Genomic DNA, 23,656 nt, shown 5'->3' with positions numbered 1-23,656 from the left:
TTTTTCTTTTAAGCGATAACCAAAATTCTGAATAGAATAATATCTAAGTAAATTCAAATTTGGGAAAACATCCCTTTTTACTGACGACAAACACAAATTAAGGGATTATTCTAACAATACAAAGGCGGCCACTAGATATAGATAGGATTGGAGTAGATTTCTGTTCTAACCATTAGATCCCATTGCCTAATGAGAATATTTTGTTTTTTTCAGCCCACAAATAGGAAGAAATCTGTTATTACTGGCATTGAACAATTAAAGATGTCTCAAAAAAATCTGCGACGTCAGGCATGTGAAAAGCCTGTTTCCTCTCAGTGTTGATAGCCTGAAGTTTCAGAGAAAATTAACCACAAACCCCCAAGTGTTCCTTTGAAAATCTCAATCCAGATTAAAGACTGAGTAATATTACAGAAGTATCGTAACTGTTTCATCTGCAACATTTTGGTTCAAATAAATTCATTTAAAGGACACCTCTTGATCTCCTTTCCCTGACAGCACTTTTAAAACAATTGCACAGGAATTTAGATGAATTCACTGGGGGTGCGTAGAATAATTCAAGCCAAATATCAAAGAGCCCACTGCGAACAACAGAAATCCAGAAAGACCAATTTGCTTTTGAATTCGAAGTTGGTTCTGGAGTCAGCTTTTGTGAAGGCTGAAGAGCTGCAGCCCATGTAACCTTCCCCCGGATGCTGAATTCCCTTGAGCTTCGACACCAAAGTGAAGCTTCAGCTCGTTTTATCTGCAGCAAGAAAAACTTTTCAATCCTCCTTGAACCTACTACATTTATTACAGAAGATAAAAGCCAGATCAAATTACTAGCAGAGAGCTATCACGCTGGGACCAGCAGGGTTGTGACAGCCACGCTGTCTCTTCCCAGCTTTAAACTACCCAACTTCACTGTACTTTCAAGGTCCAGTTCTAAACAGGGTGTGTTCCACGTTCACATGTCACAGTTTGAAAACTGGATTCATTTTAAGTGATGCAGAGCTTTAATTTGATTAGGTTTTAATATTCCAAGACAACATACATGTGCAATTACCTTCAGATGTTCAGTCAGAGTTTTAGAATACTTCAATGCACTTTCCTTTTTCAGTTTGAAAAGCCTTAGGTATAGTAGAGATTGACACCGAAGACTGACCAAAGACAGAATAACAAAACATTTATAGTTAAAGTCAAGTTTATCACGACGCAGTGAATTTCAAAAATCTAGCAGCTGTGGTTTTAATCTTTCTCTACCAACTCTTGAGTTGTAGGTCTCACCAAAAAAAATCCACAAGCACCTTTAAATTCTCAAGGAAATAAAAACACAGCTTTGTGTGGCTTAAGTCGAAACTCTGATTTTCAGTGTTCTTGCTGACATAACCAGTTTCCAGTTCTCAGCTCAGGAGACAACACTAAGGTCCTTCCTAGACAAGAGTTTCGTTTGCTTTTTGCTCGTGTCAGGACATAACGAGTCTGATCTGTTCTGCCACAGCCTCCCCTTCCTCTTCCCCCTGACATCAACTGGTTCTGGTCCTCTACGCCTGCTGAACTGTTTCATTAATCTAGGAGCCTTGTGACAATTCCTTACAGCCAGTCCAAAGTCTGACTTATCGCTGGGTGAGCACGCAGGAAGGACCCCCCCATCCTTTCTGCTGTTACTCCTTAATATCTCAAAGACTTGGCCTTCGTCATCAACATCCCCTCTGCCCCACTTTACAGTAATCAGATATACAACATTAACCTTCACGTACAGCCAAGTGGAAAACTCTCATATTTGGTTCAGAAACATCTGAGAACTCAGTGTAATACAGCTTTTCATGGAGAAAAAACATTTGAAATTAATCAGTGCACCGTATGAAGTTCAGAATGCACGTACCAAAGCACTGCTAGCCTTTTATCTGCAGCCGTAGCATCCGGTGCCAAGTAATTCTTCAGTTTCATAGTGTATCTGCAAACACAGACATCAAATATACAGCAAAATAAAGCATCACAGTATCATTTATCAATCACGAAACACTGAAGTTCTTATGAATTTCTAATTTCAACTGTCTTCAGCATGATGAGGCAGTAAAGGGAGTCATTTTGCTTCTTGTGTTACGTGTTGCAGAGAGACTTCGAGAGCCTTAGCAGAAAGGATCTCGGCCGTCATGGAACACTTCAAGCCTCAGCAACTGGAACGGACGAGCCATCCAGTTTCACCAGAGAATGGTAAGAGATTTCAAAAGCTGGTGGCAAAACTTTAGTAAATCTAGAAGCTCTGATTTCCAACCCTCTTTCCCACCCACTTGACTTCTGTATATGCTTTGCATTGCTTACTTGATTAATTCCACAGTTTCTGAATACATAGGGAACGGGGACTTGGATTCCTGAGCATTTTTCTCCAATGCATTCCCACACTCAATGAACGACACTACAGCATCCAGGTAGTACACAGCCTTCTCAAACCTGTCAGACTGAGGAGATGGGAAAAAACTTTTAAGGACAAAAAACGAGAGGAAGTACAAGAAAGCTCCAGTACAGAAAGGCAGCAAAATTCCAAACCCCAGTATAACGGGCAAACATTGGATAAGTGGTGGAGATGTACTTACCAGTGCATCTGCATTATGTTTTAACTTCTTTGCTTCTTGTAAATAATGATCAGCTGAGTAAGTCCTGCAACAGAGGACACAAACTTACGGACTTGGCCCCACCCCTACTGCATTTCCTTTTGCGACTGAAGTTTCGTAATGTTGCCAAATTTAACATTTTTCTGCTTAACTCAAGTTACTGGAGCTACGCTATGATAAAACTGTTAAAAAAGCTGTTAAAATAGTTAACTAGTGTAATTAGTTACAGTATGATAAAATTGTTAAGAACAATTTAACAAGTAAACAGTTCTCTAGTTTCAGGTAATTCAAAATAGTGTTTCAAGCAAGCTGATAAGTCCATATGATTTGGTTAAATTTGTTGTATTTGATACTCAATTGAACCAAACACTTGACCAACAACAGGGGCAGGGGAAGGAAAAAACCCACAAAATTTAAGGACAAATTAATCCAGTGTCTCTAGGACTGGCATTACTGAAGCTGTGAAATATTTAGAGATTATGATAATAATGCAAAGCTAATCGATATGCATTCAAGTGTTAATTACTTTTGCTTAGCCACCCCAGACAATCAATGTTAAGTGACTTTCACAGCTAGATGAGCAGAAGGTAATCATAACAGTGTAGTTATATGTTTCAATATATTAACATATTACCTATGAGTTGAGTAAAATTTGAAATAAATTCTCCCATCGATCCTATCTTACTTGTATAAGAACTACAGGTATTTGAAATCAACATTTTTAACAGTCCACTTACAGGAAACTGATGTCACTACAAAGCAACAGTTAATATTAAAAAGATTATATACCTACAAAATTAGTTCAATCGGTGCTAGGCACAAGAAACCCTAAAATGTCTTAATTATAACCATAAGGTTATAACATATCACCATTCCAAAGCACAATTACTGTTCCTTAGAGGGTGCTCTTGTTATGTCCTCCTATGCTTCAATACACATTCAGATTTTATTCTTTTAAAAAGTTTGATCTTATCTCAGTTTCTTGGCCCTGTTTTGTCTTGGAATAATGACAGAATCCCTGTAAACTATTTTGTCTTAAATGATTGATAGTGCACTCTAACCATCACATTCGTTTGACTTTTTTTCTTCCCCCGCCTCCCTTAAGGAATAACTATCAGGAGAAAACCAGTGACCAGCTAGCTTGCCCACTTCCCAACAGTTCTTAACCAGGGAGTTACTTTTACATCTGGTATTAACATCAGTTTATCTGTAAAGTGAATTTAAAGAACAACAAAGAGAAACGCTTTAAGAGCATTGTGCTGAGATTTGAATCGCTACAAGTGAAATCTAAGTCCGCACAAGATGGTAAAATCTTTGTTCTATTTTCAAGATATTTCCTCTGATCACACAGGATTAAATCCTAATCCTGCTCTTGTGGACCTGGAATTTCAGAACGAAGGCTCCTCTCTGCTATCAATGATAACAACTCTTGACTCTAGAGGACGTGTTGAGAACAGGCAGACAGGCAGGAGCAGTGTCCTGGTAAGGTGAAAAGGAGCCATCAGCTATTTAAGTCCATGCATGGTCCTTTCATGCTCAGCAGGGATGCCCAGGGCAGGCTCCAGCTCCTCCTCCAGGACCGCTCCGCGGCGCGCTCCGACCAGCACATCGCTGCAGGAGCAACGCACGGCTCTCCGGAGCGTGAGCTCCTACTCAACACCTCCCTGAAGCAGAACGACAACTCTTCTCCGTGGGGAGCTGGCTGTGCCCCGACACTCACAGCCCCACAAAGGGAGAGGCACCTCCTGCTGTTCTTACCTGTCATCGAAAACCAGTTTCGCTCTCCTTGACTTCGAACTCTCCGTAGACTGAGCAGACGCAGGAGGGCAGTTTGATGAATTGTTCAGAATCTTTTCCTGAAAGGGAAAATCATTGCTGTAATACATGTAAAGAACTGTTAAATCTTCTCTGTCTTCAAGAAAAGCATTTGTTGTATAAATTTACTCCACGACATCACACATTATAGGCAATAAGGTCAGTTCTGCAGCTGCTTTAGCTGCCGTTCACCACGGACAGTAACACAGCTTCCAGGAGGCTTTCACCTCACGCTGGCACAGAGGAAGACACAGGCTATAATCAAGGTCCTCACTCTACATCAGGTTTCCATCAGAGAGAAGAACCCAGCTGAGGCTTTCTAGACACACCTGCGTCCAGGAAATCCCTCCCTGAGATCTCCCATGCCACCGAGTCCTGTTTTTTCACTCTAACAAAGAGATAATGAATATTTTATCATTTCTCATTTCTCTCAACAATACACTCTGCTGAATGCTTTTGCCTTGGGAAAAAAAAAAAAAAGTATTTTGGAAGGAAAAGTTGTCATCTTCAGGGAGAAAAGATAGCTGTCTTCACAACACACTGTCCTTGCTCTCCTAAATTATACACGGCTCAGCACGACACTTCAGGCTAAAGACCAGTAACTAGAAACATTCTGTGAGCTGTAAGTGAATCTGTTCTTAGTAGCTAAACAGTATAGAACAACTCTATACTTAGCAGCTTATACTTAGCTGCTTTCCAGTACTAACGGGGGCCTACAGGAAAGCTGGAGAGGGACTTTTTACAAGGGTGTGTAGTGATAGGACAAGGGGCAATAGATTTGAACTGAAAGAGGGGAGATTTAGGTTAGATATAAGAAAGAAATTTTTCACTCAGAGTGGTGAGGCAGTGGAACAGGTTGCCCAGAGAAGTTGTGGCTGCCCCATCCCTGGCAGTGTTCCAGGCCAGGTTGGATGAGGCTTTGAGCAACCTGGTGTAGTGGAGGGTGTCCCTGCCCATGGCAGGGGGGTTGGAACTAGATGATCTTTAAGGTCCCTTCCAACCCAAACCATTCTATGATTCTATGATTCTATAACTCCCCAGCTCTGTATGAATTTTCCCTCTCTCAATTTATCATGACTAAAGGCCATCTATTCAGATGTGTTTCACAACCTACTTTTATCAGATTACTGCTAATCAGAAGGATCCTGCAGTCGCAGATTTACTCAGCAACGTATTAACGTAGAAACAGTAACGAAACATGCAGTGCAATGCAGCAAGAGTACACATTGCTGCAAGGAAGGCATGACTAAGCATATCTGAGGCATAAAACGATGAACATCTCACAAATTAACACCTGGCTTAGAGACATTTCCACGTTGACGAATAAAGGGCAAAGCCCAGTGTCTAAGGTAAATTCAATATCTGCCCCTCCTGGAAGCATCTTACACAGCCACCGACACACGCAGCCCTGCCAGGCTTCCGAAATCTCATGGAACTGGCATCTGAAGTAACACAGCGTGTCTCCCAGTTCAGCTATTAACCAGCTCCACCCTGATGACTCAGTTACTTTCTGCCATTGCTAATGCCTGTTTGCTGCTTTACTCCTCCTCGAATCCACTACCCTTGCTGAACGTTTTCAGACTTTGCCTCTACGCTTTTCAGAGACTGCAAATCCAGCTGCTGAGGTTTAGCAGTTGCTTAAACTGCTGGAGTTTCCACAGCCCGTGGAGGCTTTGGAAACAGCCGCGCTGGCACCTGCAGCACACGTCGGAATCACAAAGGCAAAGGTGAAATCCCTCCCAGTTACACACACTGTGCTCAACAACTGGCTGTACAACAGAAACTGCTCATCACAGGTGTTCAACAACACGCTTGCCATGTCCTCACAGGCTAATTTCTGACCAGTAATACACGTTTATATACTGATGAAAAAGCACATTACAATTTAATGACTTTAGAGTATCATCCTCCTATAATATTTTTAAATTCCACCATCTAAATACGTTTCTAACCTAAATCTCTTAAAACCTGTTTTTGCACCATCTTGCCCATGGCAGGGGGGTTGGAAATAGATGATCTTTGAGGTCCCTTCCAACTCTAACCATTCTATGATTTATAACAGTGTTTTCTCCAGTCCAACCACAGGGTGTGCTGTACATTCTTGAGCTGGAATTAAAACAATCTTTCTGCAGACCTACAATGTCACAAAACGAGAGCTATAGCTTTGTGTCCTAGCACTGAGCGTCAACCGAGCTCCTGCTCTCCTTAAAAATCAGGCCAAGATCTGTATCTGCTCCAATGAGAGAAGATTAACCTCATTGTTCCATTTACCGTTGTGTAAACAGCTTTCTAGTGACATTTCTTCTTAGCAAATTAAACAACAAATAAGCAGCATCAGTAATCAGAAGATGACCAAACACATTTCACTAACTAACACAGGAATCTGGTAGGAATAACCATTAGCATTCCACAATTCCAAGTTGTTTTCTAATTTATAGACTTCCAGGGTCCTTAGGCACTATGACATGAAACAATGCGTATCTAACATTAATTACATTTTAATTTGAATTGCAAATTAGTGTTTTGATCACACTGAACCTGTCAGACTGCAAAGGAACAGGCTTAAGGCATTTACAGAAGCAGCCCTTTACCTTGGCTTCTTTAGCACTGCTGGAACTTTTCCCCTCTGTCTTCTTTTGTTTGGAAGATGAGCTGCTTTTACTGCTGCTGCTGCTCTCCTTGCTGAGGTTGCTGCTGGACTTTAGGGACGACGACTGACTGACCGTCCTCTTCCGGGACCCGTGCTCCTGCTTGGAATCCTTCTGCAGGACTGGCGCAGCAGGAGAGGGCAGTAAATCCTTCTCTTTAACAGCACTTGGCTTTGAAGACCTGGACAAAACGAACAAATTCAGGTTTTAGTTTTTTTCCTTAAAAAACAAAACCAAACAAATCCCAAAAAACCCAACACCACATTTTTTTTCATTAAAAAACTTTTTTTTTTTCCATAAACAAGACTTTTGTTGTTAGACGTTGCAAAAAAAATATGGAAGAAAAAAAAAAAAGAGAATAACCATCTCAGTGACTAGGTTTCTGTGAAGCCAGATTGAACTCGTTTTCACCATTTTATTTGTTCTGACCTGAAAACACAGTAGGCAAGTTCTAACCATAAAACCACATCCCTACAACCGTTCTTAAAAAAACACCCTCAGCACTGACAGTGTAAGAAATTAATGCCAATGTTAGCGCCAGCCTGTCTGTTGCAGACTAGTCAGCCTGACAGCTCAGAAAAAAGATGGTCCAGATAAATGTTCTCTGGAGCCCGGGAAACTGGAAAGCTTTCTCACCAAAGCCTCTCAGTACAATCTTACCTCGGCTGCTGAGGGCTACTGCTGGCTAGTCCTGGCTTCCCATAATAATTATTTCTACACATTACTTTTATAAAGTCATACAGTTTCATTTAACTAAGTATCTTGCAGATAATTGCACTGGCAATCAAGCAAATGTCAGAAATAATGGGTAAAAAAAGCATCATCGAGACAGAAATGCATCTGCTCGTTCTACATCTGTTTCCCAACAAACAGTAAGACGCGGTTTAATTCGGAATGGGCAAACAAGATTTCCAGCATCTGATGGGCTGCAGCTTCTCACACGTTCGGAATTTGGCAATTACTCACTATACAGAAACATTTTCCATGAAACAATTATACCAGTTTTCAGTTGTTTGATCTGAAATAGCAGAGGTTTATAAGGCAGTGGAAAAAAAAAAACCTTGCTCTTTCCTGTAGATTAACACTGACCGAGAAATAAACCAAATAAAAGCACAATAGCTATTATAGAAAGAATGGAAAATTACAGAAATATTCTGTATTAAACAATGTTATTGATTGCTAATTCTGTATTACTTTGCTTTTGTGTCACTCACGCTTTTCTTCAGCTAATCTATCAAGCAAACATGAGGCTAAATCCATGGAGCCAAACCTCAGAGCCACCAGCTTCCCGGACAATGCCAGTTGAGTAATTTATTTGCAGGTGACAAACTTGCTAAGTGGAGAATTACCAGATTGGGTTAATTTAAAAGCACAGATTTTGCAAGATCAAAAAGCACAAATTTTGCAAGATCAAAAAGCAAGATGCACAGCTGATTTCTAAAACGAAACCAAACCCCATGTATATTGGAGAAAAACCAGGGAGCACGTATTCCACAGCACACCAACCCTTCACATGAGGGGTTACCTCACTTCTGTTAAGTAAAACAATTGTCCTTGGCCAATGTTTTTGGTTATGGAAATTAATTTCCACCAACTACTAGTAGGAACTCTGAAGTAAATCCATCTGAAGGATAAGAAATAATGAAATTTTACCCACTGACTAATGATGAGGAAACACTTGGGGAGGGGAGAGAAGAGGGGGGAAGACAGGCACCCATCTTCTCCTTGACCACCTTGAGCCTTCAGCGTTGAAAACACAGACAAGATACTCACTCCCTACTGCTGGAAGTCTTGTGTCCTGACGGAGCTTTTTCTTCCAGTTTCGTTTTCTTGCTTTCACTGGCTCTGCTTTCATCCTCATTCTGAATAAAGCAAACAAGAAATACATCCAGGCAAACGTCCACGTTTACAGCTTCACTATGAGCGGCAATGTTTCACAAAAAGAGACCTAATTTAGCAGATGTTTTGCTGTGTACAGAGGAAGATATGTACAGACCACACAAACATGCCCTACAGCATCTAGTCCATATCCAATATTTGACCAGACCCTGGTACTAGAACACAACAAAAAACAAAGTCTGGCTTCTAAATTACCAACCTGCATAAAAGAAGCAGCAGCTAAGTCGTTTATTTTAGCACAAACATACTACCACCATGAAACACCAGAAAAATCAGCCGAAGGCTTCAATAAGAGATCAGGAGACAGATTTTATGTTGTGGAGCCTAACAGAGGTGTCTTATGAACACCAAAAAAATGCAGAAGTCTTGCAGTCTATTAAAGTAAGCTCAGAGATCTTGAAGACTAGATTTTTGCATAAATTTAATCCTAAAGTCAAAGGTCTTGAAGACAAATTTCTAAGGTGTCTTCAGCCAGCACTGGAAGTACCACTACAGGGAATAAAATGGAAAATAGGGCCTCACAGAATAAATCCCCTGGTAACATAACCCAGATTCAAACCCAAAAGGTTTCATTTTTGTTACGCCGATGCTGCAACTCTGAGCCTTACAATCAAGGAAACACATGAGCAAACAACATGTAGAAATCAGGTGGTGACAGCTGTGCAGGGAGCACTCAAACCAAAAACACTGGAGGGGTGAGGGGAAAGGGTGGGTTTTTCCTTCGTTGCCTCAAACAGGCTCTTCTCCAGTATGGACCCGTGAGCATCAAAGTAATCTGAGGATTCAAACCAATTAACAACCAGATTATTTGCTAGGATAAAGCCTAAATTTAACTGGTCCTACCAAAGCTTTCTGGTTTAGGTGTAAGAGCACAGATCTTTAATGCTGTACCTCCAAATGTGTACTGAAAGGCATAACTGGTCAAAGAAACAGAAGTCAGTGCATTCAGGGCCACTGGAGCATGTGAGTGCAGCCCCAGGAACATTAGGTATTATACAGTAACACATGCAAAAAATAATTAATCACTGTACTGGTCAGAGTGATTCCCATTTTACAAAAAATACTTTTACTTTCTCACTTCATTTCCTTATGCAGAGCAAACAGGAATCTTAGGAACAGTGTAGGAGAAACCTCTGTTTGCAGTTACACGCCAAGTCTAGAGGACACTAATTCCAGTAAGCGACCAAGTTTACTTGGGTTGCTCAGCAGGAAAACTGGTTTAACTGAAATTACCCATCTCCTCTGGAGCATCAAACGACTCCCTGAGTGACAGCATATAATCTTTTGATTCCACGTGTCAACAAAGTCTAACAGCCGCTGCCAAATCCCTGTCAAAATGAAATCCAGAGCAGCACGGCAATTTCTGAACCCCTGAACCAGGGCTTCACAGTCCTAACTTCACGGAAACCAAAAATTCACGGAAACTCACTGGATCACTGAGTCCATGTGGCAGTCGCAGACTGCCTAAGCTCTGAGCTTTCCAAAAGCAGTTCCAAATTACACCAACCACTTCTCACCGTTCCCTCCTCCAAGAGTATTACTCCTATTCAGCTCCCCCATTGCTTCCTGGCCATTTTACTGCCCCCAGGCATTCCTGCTTTTTATTCATAGTTAAAAAGATGAAATGCTTTTTTGGAAAAGATTAAATATCATTATGGAGAGATCCCTGTGCTCCCAGTGAAGCAGCACCCTGAGATTATGGTTTCTGCTGCTGCCATGCCCCATCCCTTTTCCTGTCAACATGCAATCGCATGATTCACCGGTTCAAGGAGCTGATCTAATTGAAAACTAGTTTTTTTTTTCCTGGCCAGGTGAATTTTCCATTGGATCAGCTGCCTCATCTGGCCTGCAGTGCAACGGGGGCAGGTGCCAGATCAAGTGGAGGCATGAGAGGGCAGGACGCGGTGCTCAGAGGCACAGAAGCTGTGCTGCCTCCATGAGCTTTAGCTACAGTGCTAACACAGGTGCAACCTTCTCCCTTCCCCTCTTTGCTCCAAAAGGAAATCCCAACAGTCTCTACTATAACAGCACAGGGATGATCACCGTGTTCTAGGCAAAACAGTCAAAGTCATCTCCTAAATTGCTCAGTCACTGCAGTGAGGTATGATCTGGCTTGCTGGGCTACACGCTTGACACCAGTAGCAACCCACTAAGGGCTGAGACAACAGGTAAATCTCTGTCTAGAAAATTATCACCTGCTTATGTTTCCTTTTGCCTTTCGTAGAACTTTTGTCAGACGGCTGCTTCTGGGATTCTCTCGCGTGCTTCTCCGGCACGTTTTTCTTTTCCACTTTGGGTGCGTCAGCATCCTTGTAAGGCTTCCCTGGTATTCGTGATAAGAGGCTCAGGTCAATCTTCACAATAAGTGGGTACCTTTCATCAGGATCACTGAGTGGGGAAAGAAGCTCTTTCTCTTCCATAGGAGAGAACATTCTTTGCCGAAAAAAGCTGTCATCCTCCTCCATGGAAGATTTAACAGGAGTCCTATTGCTCTCAGAGTATTTGGGTGTTTGTGATGAAGGAGGCAGGCTCTCATTTCATCTGAATCAGAGGATGAGGTATCTGTTTCTATGAATTCCCTGGATTTCTGGGCAGATTTGCTTGAAGCCTTGTATTTCTTTTTCTCTGTGGTAGGCCGAGGGGAAGATTTGGGCTCTTTCTTTATATTGGGTTTCCTGGAGCCTTTTGTGGCTGCCTTGTGCCTGTTTGAAGGTATATTTGTTGCCATGTCTACTGGGGTTTCACTTTCTATTTTAAGGCCTCCTCTGGGCTCTTCAACAGATGTCTTTTCTGCTTTCTTGGGCTGCTTTTTACCTACAGTCCTCCTCTGGGTTGAGCTGTCACTCTGGGCAGGTGATTTCTGCCTGCCGCGACTGCTCTCCGAGCCCTTTTGGGTGGGTTTGGAATCTCGCCCCGGTGTAGAAGAAATGGAATCCTTGGATCCACTTTGATCAGGGTACCCACTCCCTGTCCCCTGATCCCGTCCCTCTTTTTTGTAGCCTTGGGAGGAGGGGATATTGCTGTCCACAGAAGAAGCTGGTGACACTTTATGTGAATTAACTTTGTTCAACCAGTTATCCAGTTGCCACTTGTTTGTTGGTGGCGGCTCCGGCTAAAAACAAATTTAAAAATAGCGTTAGACAGAACAGCTGGATGCCAGTGCTGGATTCCAGCACTATGCTGCATGCCAAAGAAAGAGGTTGACCCAAAACCCTGAGATAAGTAACGAATGAAATAGAGATTGATGAATATAGATAACAATGAACAGCTCTCATTTTTCCTTCACCTGGAGCAGCTGCTATCAACAGGCAATACTTGCTGCCACAGCTTTCCAGAATAAAAGTCCACAGTTTTTTAAGCTATTGTTACTATATCTGATTTCTGCGCTCCAATAGATGACTGGTGGTAAAAATCACCTCAAAGTCAAACAGCAAATGTGTGCTTATATAAAGAATTGTTACAACATCTAATTACAGGTACTTTCAGTAAAAGAAAATTCAATCTTGAAAGTGATCCCATGTTTGTCAATCTTTTTTCTTTTTTTAAAAAAAAAACCAACACAGAAGTTTGATAATTTTTTTTTTTTTTTCCTGCTTTTAAAACTCAGGATCAATGCCAAGCTAATGAAGACAGCCCAAATACATGTCAAATCCTACCTCGGGGGATGCACTCTGTGATGGTTCATTAGCTTCACTATCACTGGAACTGCTTTCACTTTCAGAGTCAGATCCTGAACTGCTTTCAGATCCACTATGGCTGCTCGAGTCATCCCTTGAATTATCTGCTCCTTCACTGTTATGCTGCGAAGGTTCAGAATTACTGAAAACAAAAACGAAGAAAAATAAACAAACACTACCCAAGACACAAATATATCCCAGAATAAAATGTAATATTTGAATTAACATTTACTAGACAGTTTAACACAACTGAACACAGCTCACCCTGGAAACAAATGCCTTTGTTTTTTTCCTCCCTTCCCAAAGAGGTCAGTATAATTTGAAGGATATATATTTTTATTTAATCACCGATTAAGTTCTAATCATCTTTTGCTTTAACATGAGACAAAAGCCAAACATGAATTTCAGGAATGAGATCAAGTCAAGAGTGCTGACTGGACTGAATATCACCACTCCACGTTCTGTGTCGCAATCCACCAGGAATGCCTACCTTCCAGGTGTGCTCCTTGGCACCGTCTTATCGCAGTCCTGCAATTAAGAAAAAGAGCATGAAGTTTCTAGAAGTTACTTTAGGATTATACATACGATTAAACTGCAAAGCATCAATTTAGAGTCTTTACATTTTTTAGAATTATTTAGCCTGAACAGCATCTTAATTCAGTACCTGCAGCAGTTTAAATTTGTCTGCATTTTCCTCATGCAGAAACGAAAAATAAATCAGAGTTTTCTCCAAGTTTTCACCACAAGCCTATTATCTCAGAGTCCTACGTATTCTGACTACAGTTCTAAGAGCTCCTATTTCTACCAGTGACTAATAACATGTTTCCATCTTTTTGAATCAGATTTTAAACATTTCTAAACATTTTAAAACGTTTTCCACATGAAAAAAATTAAGTACTAGAAGCAGGAACAGGAAGAAAAGAAAGGAGAGAGGAGTGTGGATTACTGCTGGGTAACATAGCCCCTACAGATATTTTTAATTTAGCATGCTGAATGTCATTTCTGGTAGAAGCTGCACAAAGTTAATATTGACAAAGAGGAAAAAAGATTTTTCGATAAAAATACAGGTACTGCTATATTCCCAGTTATAGATACAGTATTCCTTATAATCCCAAACACACTCCCAAGCTACTAAATGGCAGCACATGAAGGGTTCTGTCTTTAAATGGTGGGCCTTTACAGATGTTTTGAAATACATTTTATGTTCAGAGAAAGCCCACCTGAAATCAGTACAACAAGATTTTCTAGATAAAAACGTACTGTTTCCACAAGACAGATAATTTTCCTCAAGTTTACATTTAGAAATACCTGAGGTTTGTCTAAAAACATGCCATTTGATTTTTGTTTCTTAACGGAAACTTAATTGGCATACAGAGCACTGCTGAAGCACTGAAGGGTGAGGGCATTCGCTACGTTTTTCCGAAACTGAGTGAATGAACATACCTGCTCTCCATCGCTGTCTTCACTACTGCTAAGCTTTAAGTCATCTTTCAACATACTAAGTAAAAAAGGAGAAAGTGAGACAAGTTTTTCCACGTCCTTTAATTACTTTCAAAGCATTCTTCTATATTTCAACATGCTATTGTTGGTACTACGAAGCAGGCTGCGTGGGTGAAATCCACAAGATACCATCCTAACATTGAATGTTCAGGAATGGTGAGTCAAGTCATTCTTTAGAGAAGAAGGAGGATTCAAGTACTTTTGACTCCTCAGTTCATTCTGTCAAATTCAGAAAGGGAGTTTGACACAATTTACTAACGCAGGAGGAGCTAATGCAGAAGTTCAACTTCTTACAGACAGCGGCCAAGAATACTGTTGCAAGCAGAATCAAGAAAGCCATCACTGCTTCCTGTCTCATGGCAACAGTTCTAAGCCATAATTGTTATTTATTGTAGTCACACGTACACATACTGTTTCACAATACTGCAAATATGTGAACACACAGAAGCACAGAGCAGGGTACAGGGCCTTTGTGCTTATTGAAAACCACACTTGAATACAAAAATAAAACATCTTACTCTGTCTGGTTCGATTCACATCTGGAGAAAGAAAACGAGAAAGGATTAAAAGTCTAGTACTACTGAGTTTCACTTAGTTCTACTGATAATCTGAAAAGAAACAAGCCCTAGGATCTAGTTCCCAAAGTATTTTTCATTACTATGCTTTTACAAAAGATGCATTTATCTCCTTTTAAAAGTTTTTTGATCAGATCACAATCACATTTTTTTTTTTAAACTGTATTGTTACAGTAAACATCTTCTCAACTTTCTTCCTATGCATTCCAGTTCAACAAATGTCCAATGCTATCTCTTGTTCTTAGATGTTCTCACGTTCTCGAGCTTTGGAAATAGCACAGGTCCTTCTCAGAGGTCTATACTGCTACAAATGCAAAGTCAAATGGTGAACTTCGATTTCTACCACTTGTTGAACTGGCTGCTTACAAGCACCTTCTTAAATGACATGTTTTAGGAAACTGACTGTAAGTCTCTAATAATAGAAGAGGTTTCTTTTAGTTCTACTCCCTTCCCATAGGTTGTGTGCTTTTTAATCTTGCTAATACTGTCACATGTGCACAGGCAAGCGAAAGAACTAGAATCCATTTTGTGACTGCCTCACAACAAACGTTAACTCAGAATACCCAGTTTTCAGAATCTACAACCACTTCCATTAAACATATAATCAGCTGGTAAACCTTTATTTTCGAGGATATATTTGTTTGGAAACAACCTTTGAACAGCACACCATCAATGTTCAGGTATGAGAAAGGTGGACTACAGCCATCTAGAATGTTCCAGTTGCTTTTAATTTTTTCTTCCAGTTGCATGACTGACAAAGTACAACGTTGGGTCTGTGTGCACAACTCACAGAAATGTTGGCCAGTCAGTCAAGAGACTGAGCAGAACAAACTCAACTGGACCCCAAACATAGCTACTGTCTCCTGCAATACGAAACGGTTCCCCATCCTGCCTACTTGTGCAACGGCTACAAGCTGCTTCCAGCTGACAGCTCTGCAACGAGCACGTTTGTAAGTCCTGTCCCATCCTGCCCACTCTTCCATGCTGATACCACCTTTCTGGTTCATAAGCCAATTCCGAGCTCCAAACTCTTGCACACCTATCCTGACAACCGACAAGAAAACGGGGGAACGGAAAGGCAGCACAGTGTATTTGTTACTCACTCCAACGTGCCACATTTGGTCTCCTGTCTCAGAAAACGGCTCGTTAAAAACAACCCCCTTTTTCTGCCAGTCAAGGAGAAGTATGCTAAAGAGTCTGTGCAAGAACTGACACATTCTAATAAAAGAAACAGCTGTTTTCCCAGTCTCTTAAAATTCGACTGTTGTTTGAGAAATGTTCTGTCGACAGCCACTTACGATTTGGATTGGTGACCATTGGATGTTTTTGATGAAGGATTATATCGTTCTAGAAGAAAAAAAAAAGAAATGCACAGATCAAAACTCAGCCAGCAAAATAAGTCGCTCCCCAGGTGTCAAAAGTACAGAGCCCTAGATAAAGGAGAACAGCTGAGGAGCCAGGAGAAAGCAATAGATAGCTGACAGCAGGTACAATGTCCCACAGACTGAAGGAGTGAGTGGATAAGAGACAAAATACCAAATACAGCAAATAATCAAGAAAATCTAGAAAATTATTTAAATAATCGCTGCCTAAACCAATACACACTTCATTTGTTATTAATGGTGTGAAAAACTGTTTTGCTTCTATCAAGATTAACCTATTGCCTTCTGCATGGAGGATACAGGATATAAATCAGCCTGTCAAGCTCCAGCTTGTTTCCGCATCCCTACGTAGCTTTTTAGCAGATGAGCAATCTTTAGATCCAGAAATCCAACTCAGAAACCAATTGTTACAATAGGGATACAGACTGATATCATCTGCTTTTCAGTTTGGGGAGGTTTTCCTTCCCTTTTCTGTAATTCTGGCAAATCGCTACGTGTAGTTCAACAGAAACAAGAACTGAGGCCGTTAAAAGCTTCCCAGAAAATTCAAAGAGGAGTTAAAAACTGGTTCTGTGTTTTGACTAACCTTGCCTCTCCCATTTACACACCTAAAGACCGGTTGCTCCTATAAGGTAAGCCTATGGCTTAGCATTATGGAATTAAGTTTTAATTTGTTTCCTTAATTCCCCACTGTATCAGGTGTTTAGATTAAGCTGCTTGTGAATATCTAAGAATAAACTATTCTTCTTTTACAATTTAATCTGTTTTAATCACCTCAAGAGGGAGAGGAAAGACTTCTGGAAGGTAACAGCACAAATCTAACTCAATTTCACCTGGTATGTTACCTGTGTTAAATTAAGAATTTCAGTAACATTCAAAACAAGGATACAGTTACAGAGAGATAAATGCTGCTTTCGTCTAAAATCTGAAAATGCACTCTGGGACAAGAAATTCCAGGATATTACTAAGCATATTACTACATGAGCTCTTGACCAGTTCTCCCTCTTGATTTTAAAATGACAAAGGGAAAACTAACAGTGAAACTGCAATGTGCTTTTTCTATTGAAATATAAACATAAGCACTATTTCGGTTTCTAGCATTTCCCAAGCAGGGAACTGGGTTTTTTAAAGGGTGTTTAGTTTCAGTACTCAGCTATTTTCAATTAGATCAACCAAGGAGGCATTTTTTCAAGAATTAGAAAACATGACAAATGAAAAATATATTCTTTTTTTTTTTTTCTAGGAGATAGTAACAACCTTGACAACTCAGTCTTAACTTTCTAGATCTCAATAAGAAATGCAAAAGAAAACCAAGCAATTGTTTTATAGGGTAAAATTTGAGAAAGTACAGAAATCTTAACTTAGACTCCATCCTACGACCAGTCTGGAAAGTCTCATTCTCTAAAACACACAACATACTGAGAACACCGAATCGCAACAAAAACATTCAACGTATTACAGGAAGTTTAATTTACTTACTCTGTTCTCCAGTGCCAAAACTGGACTGCTGAGACTCCTAAGGGAATAAAAGATCACAAATGTTTTTTCCACTGGGAATTTTAACGTATCAAAACCCATGCTTTAAGCAAGATATTCTTTCCACCTAAAGGATGGCACCTAACCTCTAAAAAAGAAAAAATAAAACAACAGCAAACCAGAAAGAGTGATTCTTCATCTGGGCCCCAACTCCTCTCCCCAGCGGTAACGGCACAGCCAGCGCAGGGAAGCAGTGCTTCCCGCTCCTCTTCCTCAGCTCAGCTCTCCTACTGCCTTGTTGTTAAGAAAGACCATGTGCAGCTGTACTATGTGATAGTAAAAACTCCAAAATCCCTACATAACTTCCATAAATCCCATCTCCATGTACGTTTAGCATGGAGAGGAACTCTTCAGTATGTTTATCTTCCTTATACACGGAAAAGCTTTGCTGCTACATTTATGTCTTTTCAATCAAATTCTCTTCTCTGCATTTTTCTTTTTCAGACACATGCAGCATCGTGGTGGACAAGCAATGAGTAGAGTAACAACCTATCAACAACAACAAAAAAATAAAATCTCAGCTACAAAGGAGCCCAAGACAATGAAACAAAGTTGGAACAGCTCTGCAAACTCTGCCCAAAAACCTTTCCTTGCAACGGCTCCGAAGGCCGGATCTCCACGTAATCGGACAATCCACTCGTACAAAGCCAAGGAACAACGATACGTGACTTTCTTCAACGTGTGATGAACCCATCACTGACAGATCCAGCTGTGAAAGATGAAGCCTTGCAAATTTTAGCCCTTGTATAATCTTGAGCGTTGCCTTTTCAGAAAACCCAATTCTGGCTCTGAAGACATAGCTGATTATAATTTTTTTTGAAACCCTAAAATATTGTTTTAACAAACAAACATGCAGAGGCTACCAAGTACCAAAACCTACTTCGAGGCCAGAATGTCATTTTAAAATAGGACCTTCCTGACCTCGTTTCAAAATGAGGCCAAATGCTGGCCCCATAAATAAAAATTGAAAATATTTGACTCAATTCACGAAGTTATATACACACATTTTTCTTAAATGCTCTGTCAATGACAAACAAGAATGACAATTCAACGAGTTCTAGGTTTTTGGTATACCTGTGAACTGGTTTTCCCCAACAGCCACGTCAGTGACGTGGAGCAGTTATATTCACAACTTACAAAATTTAATTTTTAAACACACAAAAGCTTTACGTAGCAAAGTACACTTAGATATTTCTAATTTCCCTTAACTGTTTATTTCAAAAGTTAAAGTAGTTGCAATAATGCATTGAAAAAGTATGTTGTTGACAGGGAAATTTCCTTGTAAGGTGTTTCAAATGCCGCTAATCTTTACTCACTGAAAGAAAGGAAGGGACAATAAAAATAAAATTAACCTATGTTTAAAGTGCAATGCAAAAATGAAGCTGGAGAGAAGCCTTGTGACTTCAACAGAAAGCAATAGCTACACTTCCTCCAAAATAAAAACTGATTTTTATCTTTTACATAGGTACGAGGAGTGCAAGTGTGATCCCCCGACTGCCTTTTTCACTGTCAGCTTACCCAAGCTGACAAACTGGAAGTCAAAACAGAAGTAAAGACCACGCAGCAATCAAACACCACATCTACAGAGCAACTGGGCTGGGGTGAGCACAAGGTGAGGAGCTGCTGCTCGTCCCTACCCACCCACGTGTCCCAAATCCTGCAGAAGGCACCTGCCCAATTGCTCATCGTAGTCAACGTCCTGTTCCTACGGCAAAGCGCGGTCTGGCAGTTAAGTGCACTTTAACAAGGTGTTACATTTAAACGTGCAACTTTTTCCAAATATCTTGCCATCTATTTTGTCTCTGAACACATATTTCTTTAAGAAACTCAAGAGATTTTTTTTTTTGTAAGAAAAAAGTTATATTTTCAACTCCAAAGTTATTTATAGCAGTATCTTCTAAAGGTCTACATCGGAAAGAAGAAATTAAAAACAACTTAAAGGAAGGAAGCCCTTTTAACCAAAGTATTATGGACTGCTGAGGTTAGATAGTGAAGATACTTCGGCAGGAAACAAAATTGCAGCTTGTACCGAAGCACAAAAACTGCGGAGGGAAAAACACTCGCCAGCGGGACAGAGCGGCGGTCGGCACCCGATTGTCTTTTGCAGGTTCCCAGCTTGGCTGCAGCCCCAGCTGTGCTCAACGGGACCCACTTCCATCTAACATCTGAAATCGCAGCTCAGATCTCATTTTTGTTTCTCAGAGGAAAGCTTCTGTGTTAGAGCGGATCGGGCGACCTGACCGCCGCAGGGAGGACACTGCACAAACCTGGAGACAGAACCCACCTCTCCAGAGATGCCTCCAGGCCACTGCACAGGTATGTAGGTACAAACTGCCAACGCTCTCACGTTGCTTTGAAACGAAAAAGTTCCACCCTCTCAAAAACAGCTGTTTTTTTAAAAAATCTTTTACAAACATGCCAGTATTTTGAGAGTTCTTGACTGTGGGTCTACAGCTTTTAAAAAGTTGTATAGGATAAAATTAGAGTGTTAGGTCATCAGATAACATGTTTTTATCAAGACTCAGGAATCTGCATTTTTTTCATAGCAGTCATAAAACTTTCCCTGACCTATTTTCATGAAGTTTTATCATCTGATTCAAAGAATTCCTGATAATTATCAGATATATTTATAGTAATGCAGACAGGCCTCGGTCAGGAGTTTTGTGTTCCTTCAAGCTACTCACTATCTACCCATAGGGAAAAACATCTTATGCCAACAGTCTTACAAACAAAATCGACTGGTTCACCAAAGGGAGCTAAATTTTATGCACACAGGCAAAACATACCAAACTTCTGCACACAAGAGGAATGCTGTGAAACACTACAGCGTGTTACTTGTAAATAAATTGAGCATAGTATTAAAGAATGAGCTTTCTTCGAACAGTATTGCTTGATTAAAGTAAAACCACTGTTTTGTTTTGTTTTCTGAAATCTGCTGCGGGTCCAGACTGCACAAGCCTATGGCTCGCTAACTCGCTGGAATTCTGCGAAGATCCTGCTGCCAAGAATGACAGAGGGGAGAAGGCAGAGGAAATTATAGGCTTTGGATGCGGAGAGAGAAGTTGACAAAGTTCCATGGCTTAGATGTGCAGTCACAGAATAAAAAAGCTGGCAAAAAATCAAAAGACTCAGAGCAGCCATAAATGGAATTTTTTGCAAACCGGGTGAAGAAACACAATCTAGGTCGATAGGTTCAGAAAACCACAACCTACCTTTTTTGTTCAAACATCATCAAGACTGCAATCTTACGCAGTTTCTCTCTGCGTCACAAAGACACATATATTTCTCCACACCTTCTTCCTTCCCAAAAGGAGTCAAACACCAGAGAAAGGCAGAAACGAGCAGTTCTAGCAACCTCACAATCCAGCGCGCTCAAAATGTGTGAAGGGAAAACACCTCCCCACAGGTTCAGGAGTAAGTACTCAAAGCAGTGCAATAAGCACCCTTGTTGATGAAGAAAGGTGTGGAATTTCTTGCTTTAAGAGGTAAGAATTATTTCCAAGTTCACAGTTTTATATAACATGGGAAATAAACCCTGACTAAAGGTAATATAAACACGATTAATGCTGATCTAACTCATCATTATAATGTTAAGGAACTAGACAACGACACTTGTTTCTACCTGTGCCTTCAAAAGCAAAGCTGAGAACTGCAGAGTATGTTCTGCATTTTTGGCTCACTGGACAGAAGCAGCCACAGTGAGACAGGAACACACAACGCAGAGGGCGAGGACCACGGGACTGCCCACAGCTCCAGGATATCCAGCCAGCACGAGCACCCAAACAATTTAACTTCGCACCAGTCTGCGGGAGTTTTGTGGATGTGCACTTACACCGTGGCATCTGGAACCTTTGACATCACCTTTTTTCGGCCAAAGCATTCACGTAAGACAATCAGTTCAGACAGATTACATCAGAGACCTCAGTGAGAAAATCTTCTTAAAACACTTTACTGAACTGTTCCGTTTCGGGGAGCAATTTGGATCAAACGGGAAATTGAGAGCAGTAAGTGGTGCTCTAGAACAGCAGTTTGGTCAGAAAAAGTACTCCTCACTATTATGAAGGTAACTTTTACAAGACAAACAGCATAATTTCTTCACTCTGAAGTTATGCCAAATTAGGGGTGGAGTACCCCAATCCATTTCAGAGATACGTTGAGTCTGGAGAAAAATTATATTGTCAAGTTCAATCTTTTACTGGTGATCAGTTACAGGAAACAAAATATGAGTCCTTGAATGAATCAGCTACCGCAAGCTGAACCGTACTGGCTGAAGTTGCTACCCACTGCTATCTACCCTGCCTATCTCCACCCTGCCTACCCATCAGCTTCCAAGATACTGCAGATTGCAGAGCTGTATTTCAAGGCAAACAATCACCAGGGCCAGTTTGCCTTGAAACCCTGCAGCTGGGGCTGCCAGATCCAGCCCCAGGGGAGGGAGCAGGCAGCTGAGAGCAAGAGAACTCCCTTCTCTGAGGTGTCAGCTCAAGCAGGTCTCCTGGAAACATGCCCTGTGCTGTCAACAGCAGCAAGAGAGTGACTGATTTCTCTTTAGAATAGAGAGTTTAAACACTTCAGTAGTTATTAAGTACACAGGAGGTTAGGAAGAGGATCTTTCCCAACAAGTGATCTGAAAATTTCTTTAGTAAAACATCTGATTTTAAAAATGTGGGTTTTTTTTTGTAATTGAAAATGTAAGATCTAATAGAACTATTAATGGACTTCAAAATTATGAGGAAAATTCAGTTTATGCAGCAAAGTACTTTTAAATTTCTTAGCACTGACCAGCCAGTCACCATTGCTTTGCTACATGGAGGTAAACACAACGCTTGCTTGCTTCTACAAAGAATGGTGCAAAGCGTTTCCCTAATAGGGAAAAAGGCTCAATGGCATTTTCAAGCTTCAGAAGTATCCTGAAGAAGGTTTCAATTTATGAAACAAAAATTAAAAAGTAAAAGGAAAGCTACAATGCAGACAGCTTTGCAGACTGCTGTGTGTGTAAACCAGAGGAAAAACGATTACGTTCTTCACAAGGCTACTGCTGACAAATGTTGTTGTGAAGCAAAATAAAGAGATACAAAGCACTGAAACAAACCCAGAACTATACAGAATTGAATTTAAAAGAGTTCCAAAATCCTGATCTTTCATAGGAGTCACTCTTTCAACAGCATTCAGCATCTGACTACAGAACTGACCTTTGTTGGAAAAGGAAATTTTGACGGTTCAGTTTTGCACGGTGTATGAATGGCAGTCAGTGGAGGAGGCCAAGAATGGGTCATCTCCTACAACCAGAACAAAAAAGGAAAGTTATTAACAAAATCAAAGCAAAGATTTCAAGTTACAATCTTGATTCAAATTGTAACCCTCTCAATTTTCAGTTCATTGTCCACACTTCACTAAGCTTTATATTCAAATCCTAATTTCCCAAAGGTGTAAGAAAGATTTTGCACATAAACTTAAACCTTAAATTATTACCCACGAGAACAGACAGTTAAGATGTAACAACAAGCAGAAAGGCATAAATCAATAAAACGTGTTGGCCCGAACATAAACTGCAGTAGAAGTCAGAGTCTGATCATTTTAGACTGTGAAGAGCACATGTAGGATACAAAGGTAGAGAGAAGAATCCCAGGAAAAGGATAGCGTATAAATTTTGAGGAAAAAGGGGAAAATCAAATGCCTGAAGCCAAAAAGAAAGCGCCTTGTATTCTCTCAGAGCATCTCCAAGGACCATGGAGTACTGAAGGTCAGGGCAAACAGTAAGCCATGGAAATGCTCAAGGGGAATCTGATGATTCTTCTGTGGTAGCAGGCAGATGCCCAGGGGATCACACGAGGGGTAAGAAGACTTAAGAAAATAACCTGAGTAGAAGAGAAGGGAAAGTTCTGCTATTGGGTAGCAGAAAAAATAGTATATTCTAAAAAGATATTGGAATGTAAGGACTGTATTTTGGTGGAAGAAATGGGTACTTCTGGTTAGGTTAACAGGGAGGTGGCCTAGAAGAACAGGAATGCAGCAAGGACACCCAGGAGATGA

At 40.6% G+C, this 23,656-nt stretch overlaps 1 protein-coding gene across 1 annotated transcript in view; it reads right to left on the bottom strand.

Annotated features, from left to right (window-relative positions):
- AFF4 (ALF transcription elongation factor 4) overlaps nucleotides 1-23,656 on the bottom strand; it is a 41,239-nt gene that overhangs the window by 5,953 nt on the left and 11,630 nt on the right. Inside the window, 16 exon segments of the mRNA XM_086621748.1 lie at nucleotides 1,043-1,136; nucleotides 1,862-1,933; nucleotides 2,302-2,438; nucleotides 2,574-2,637; nucleotides 4,350-4,447; nucleotides 6,998-7,235; nucleotides 8,828-8,916; nucleotides 11,149-11,492; nucleotides 11,495-12,065; nucleotides 12,610-12,772; nucleotides 13,121-13,158; nucleotides 14,074-14,128; nucleotides 14,649-14,669; nucleotides 16,004-16,052; nucleotides 17,567-17,603; nucleotides 22,816-22,902. Coding sequence (XP_086477874.1) covers nucleotides 1,043-1,136; nucleotides 1,862-1,933; nucleotides 2,302-2,438; nucleotides 2,574-2,637; nucleotides 4,350-4,447; nucleotides 6,998-7,235; nucleotides 8,828-8,916; nucleotides 11,149-11,492; nucleotides 11,495-12,065; nucleotides 12,610-12,772; nucleotides 13,121-13,158; nucleotides 14,074-14,128; nucleotides 14,649-14,669; nucleotides 16,004-16,052; nucleotides 17,567-17,603; nucleotides 22,816-22,902 — 2,157 coding nt within the window.

This window comes from Tauraco erythrolophus, chromosome 16, assembly GCF_009769465.1.
Source record: "Tauraco erythrolophus isolate bTauEry1 chromosome 16, bTauEry1.pri, whole genome shotgun sequence".
NCBI classification, from domain to species: domain Eukaryota; kingdom Metazoa; phylum Chordata; class Aves; order Musophagiformes; family Musophagidae; genus Tauraco; species Tauraco erythrolophus.
This window is presented reverse-complemented; position numbering and strand designations above follow the sequence as displayed.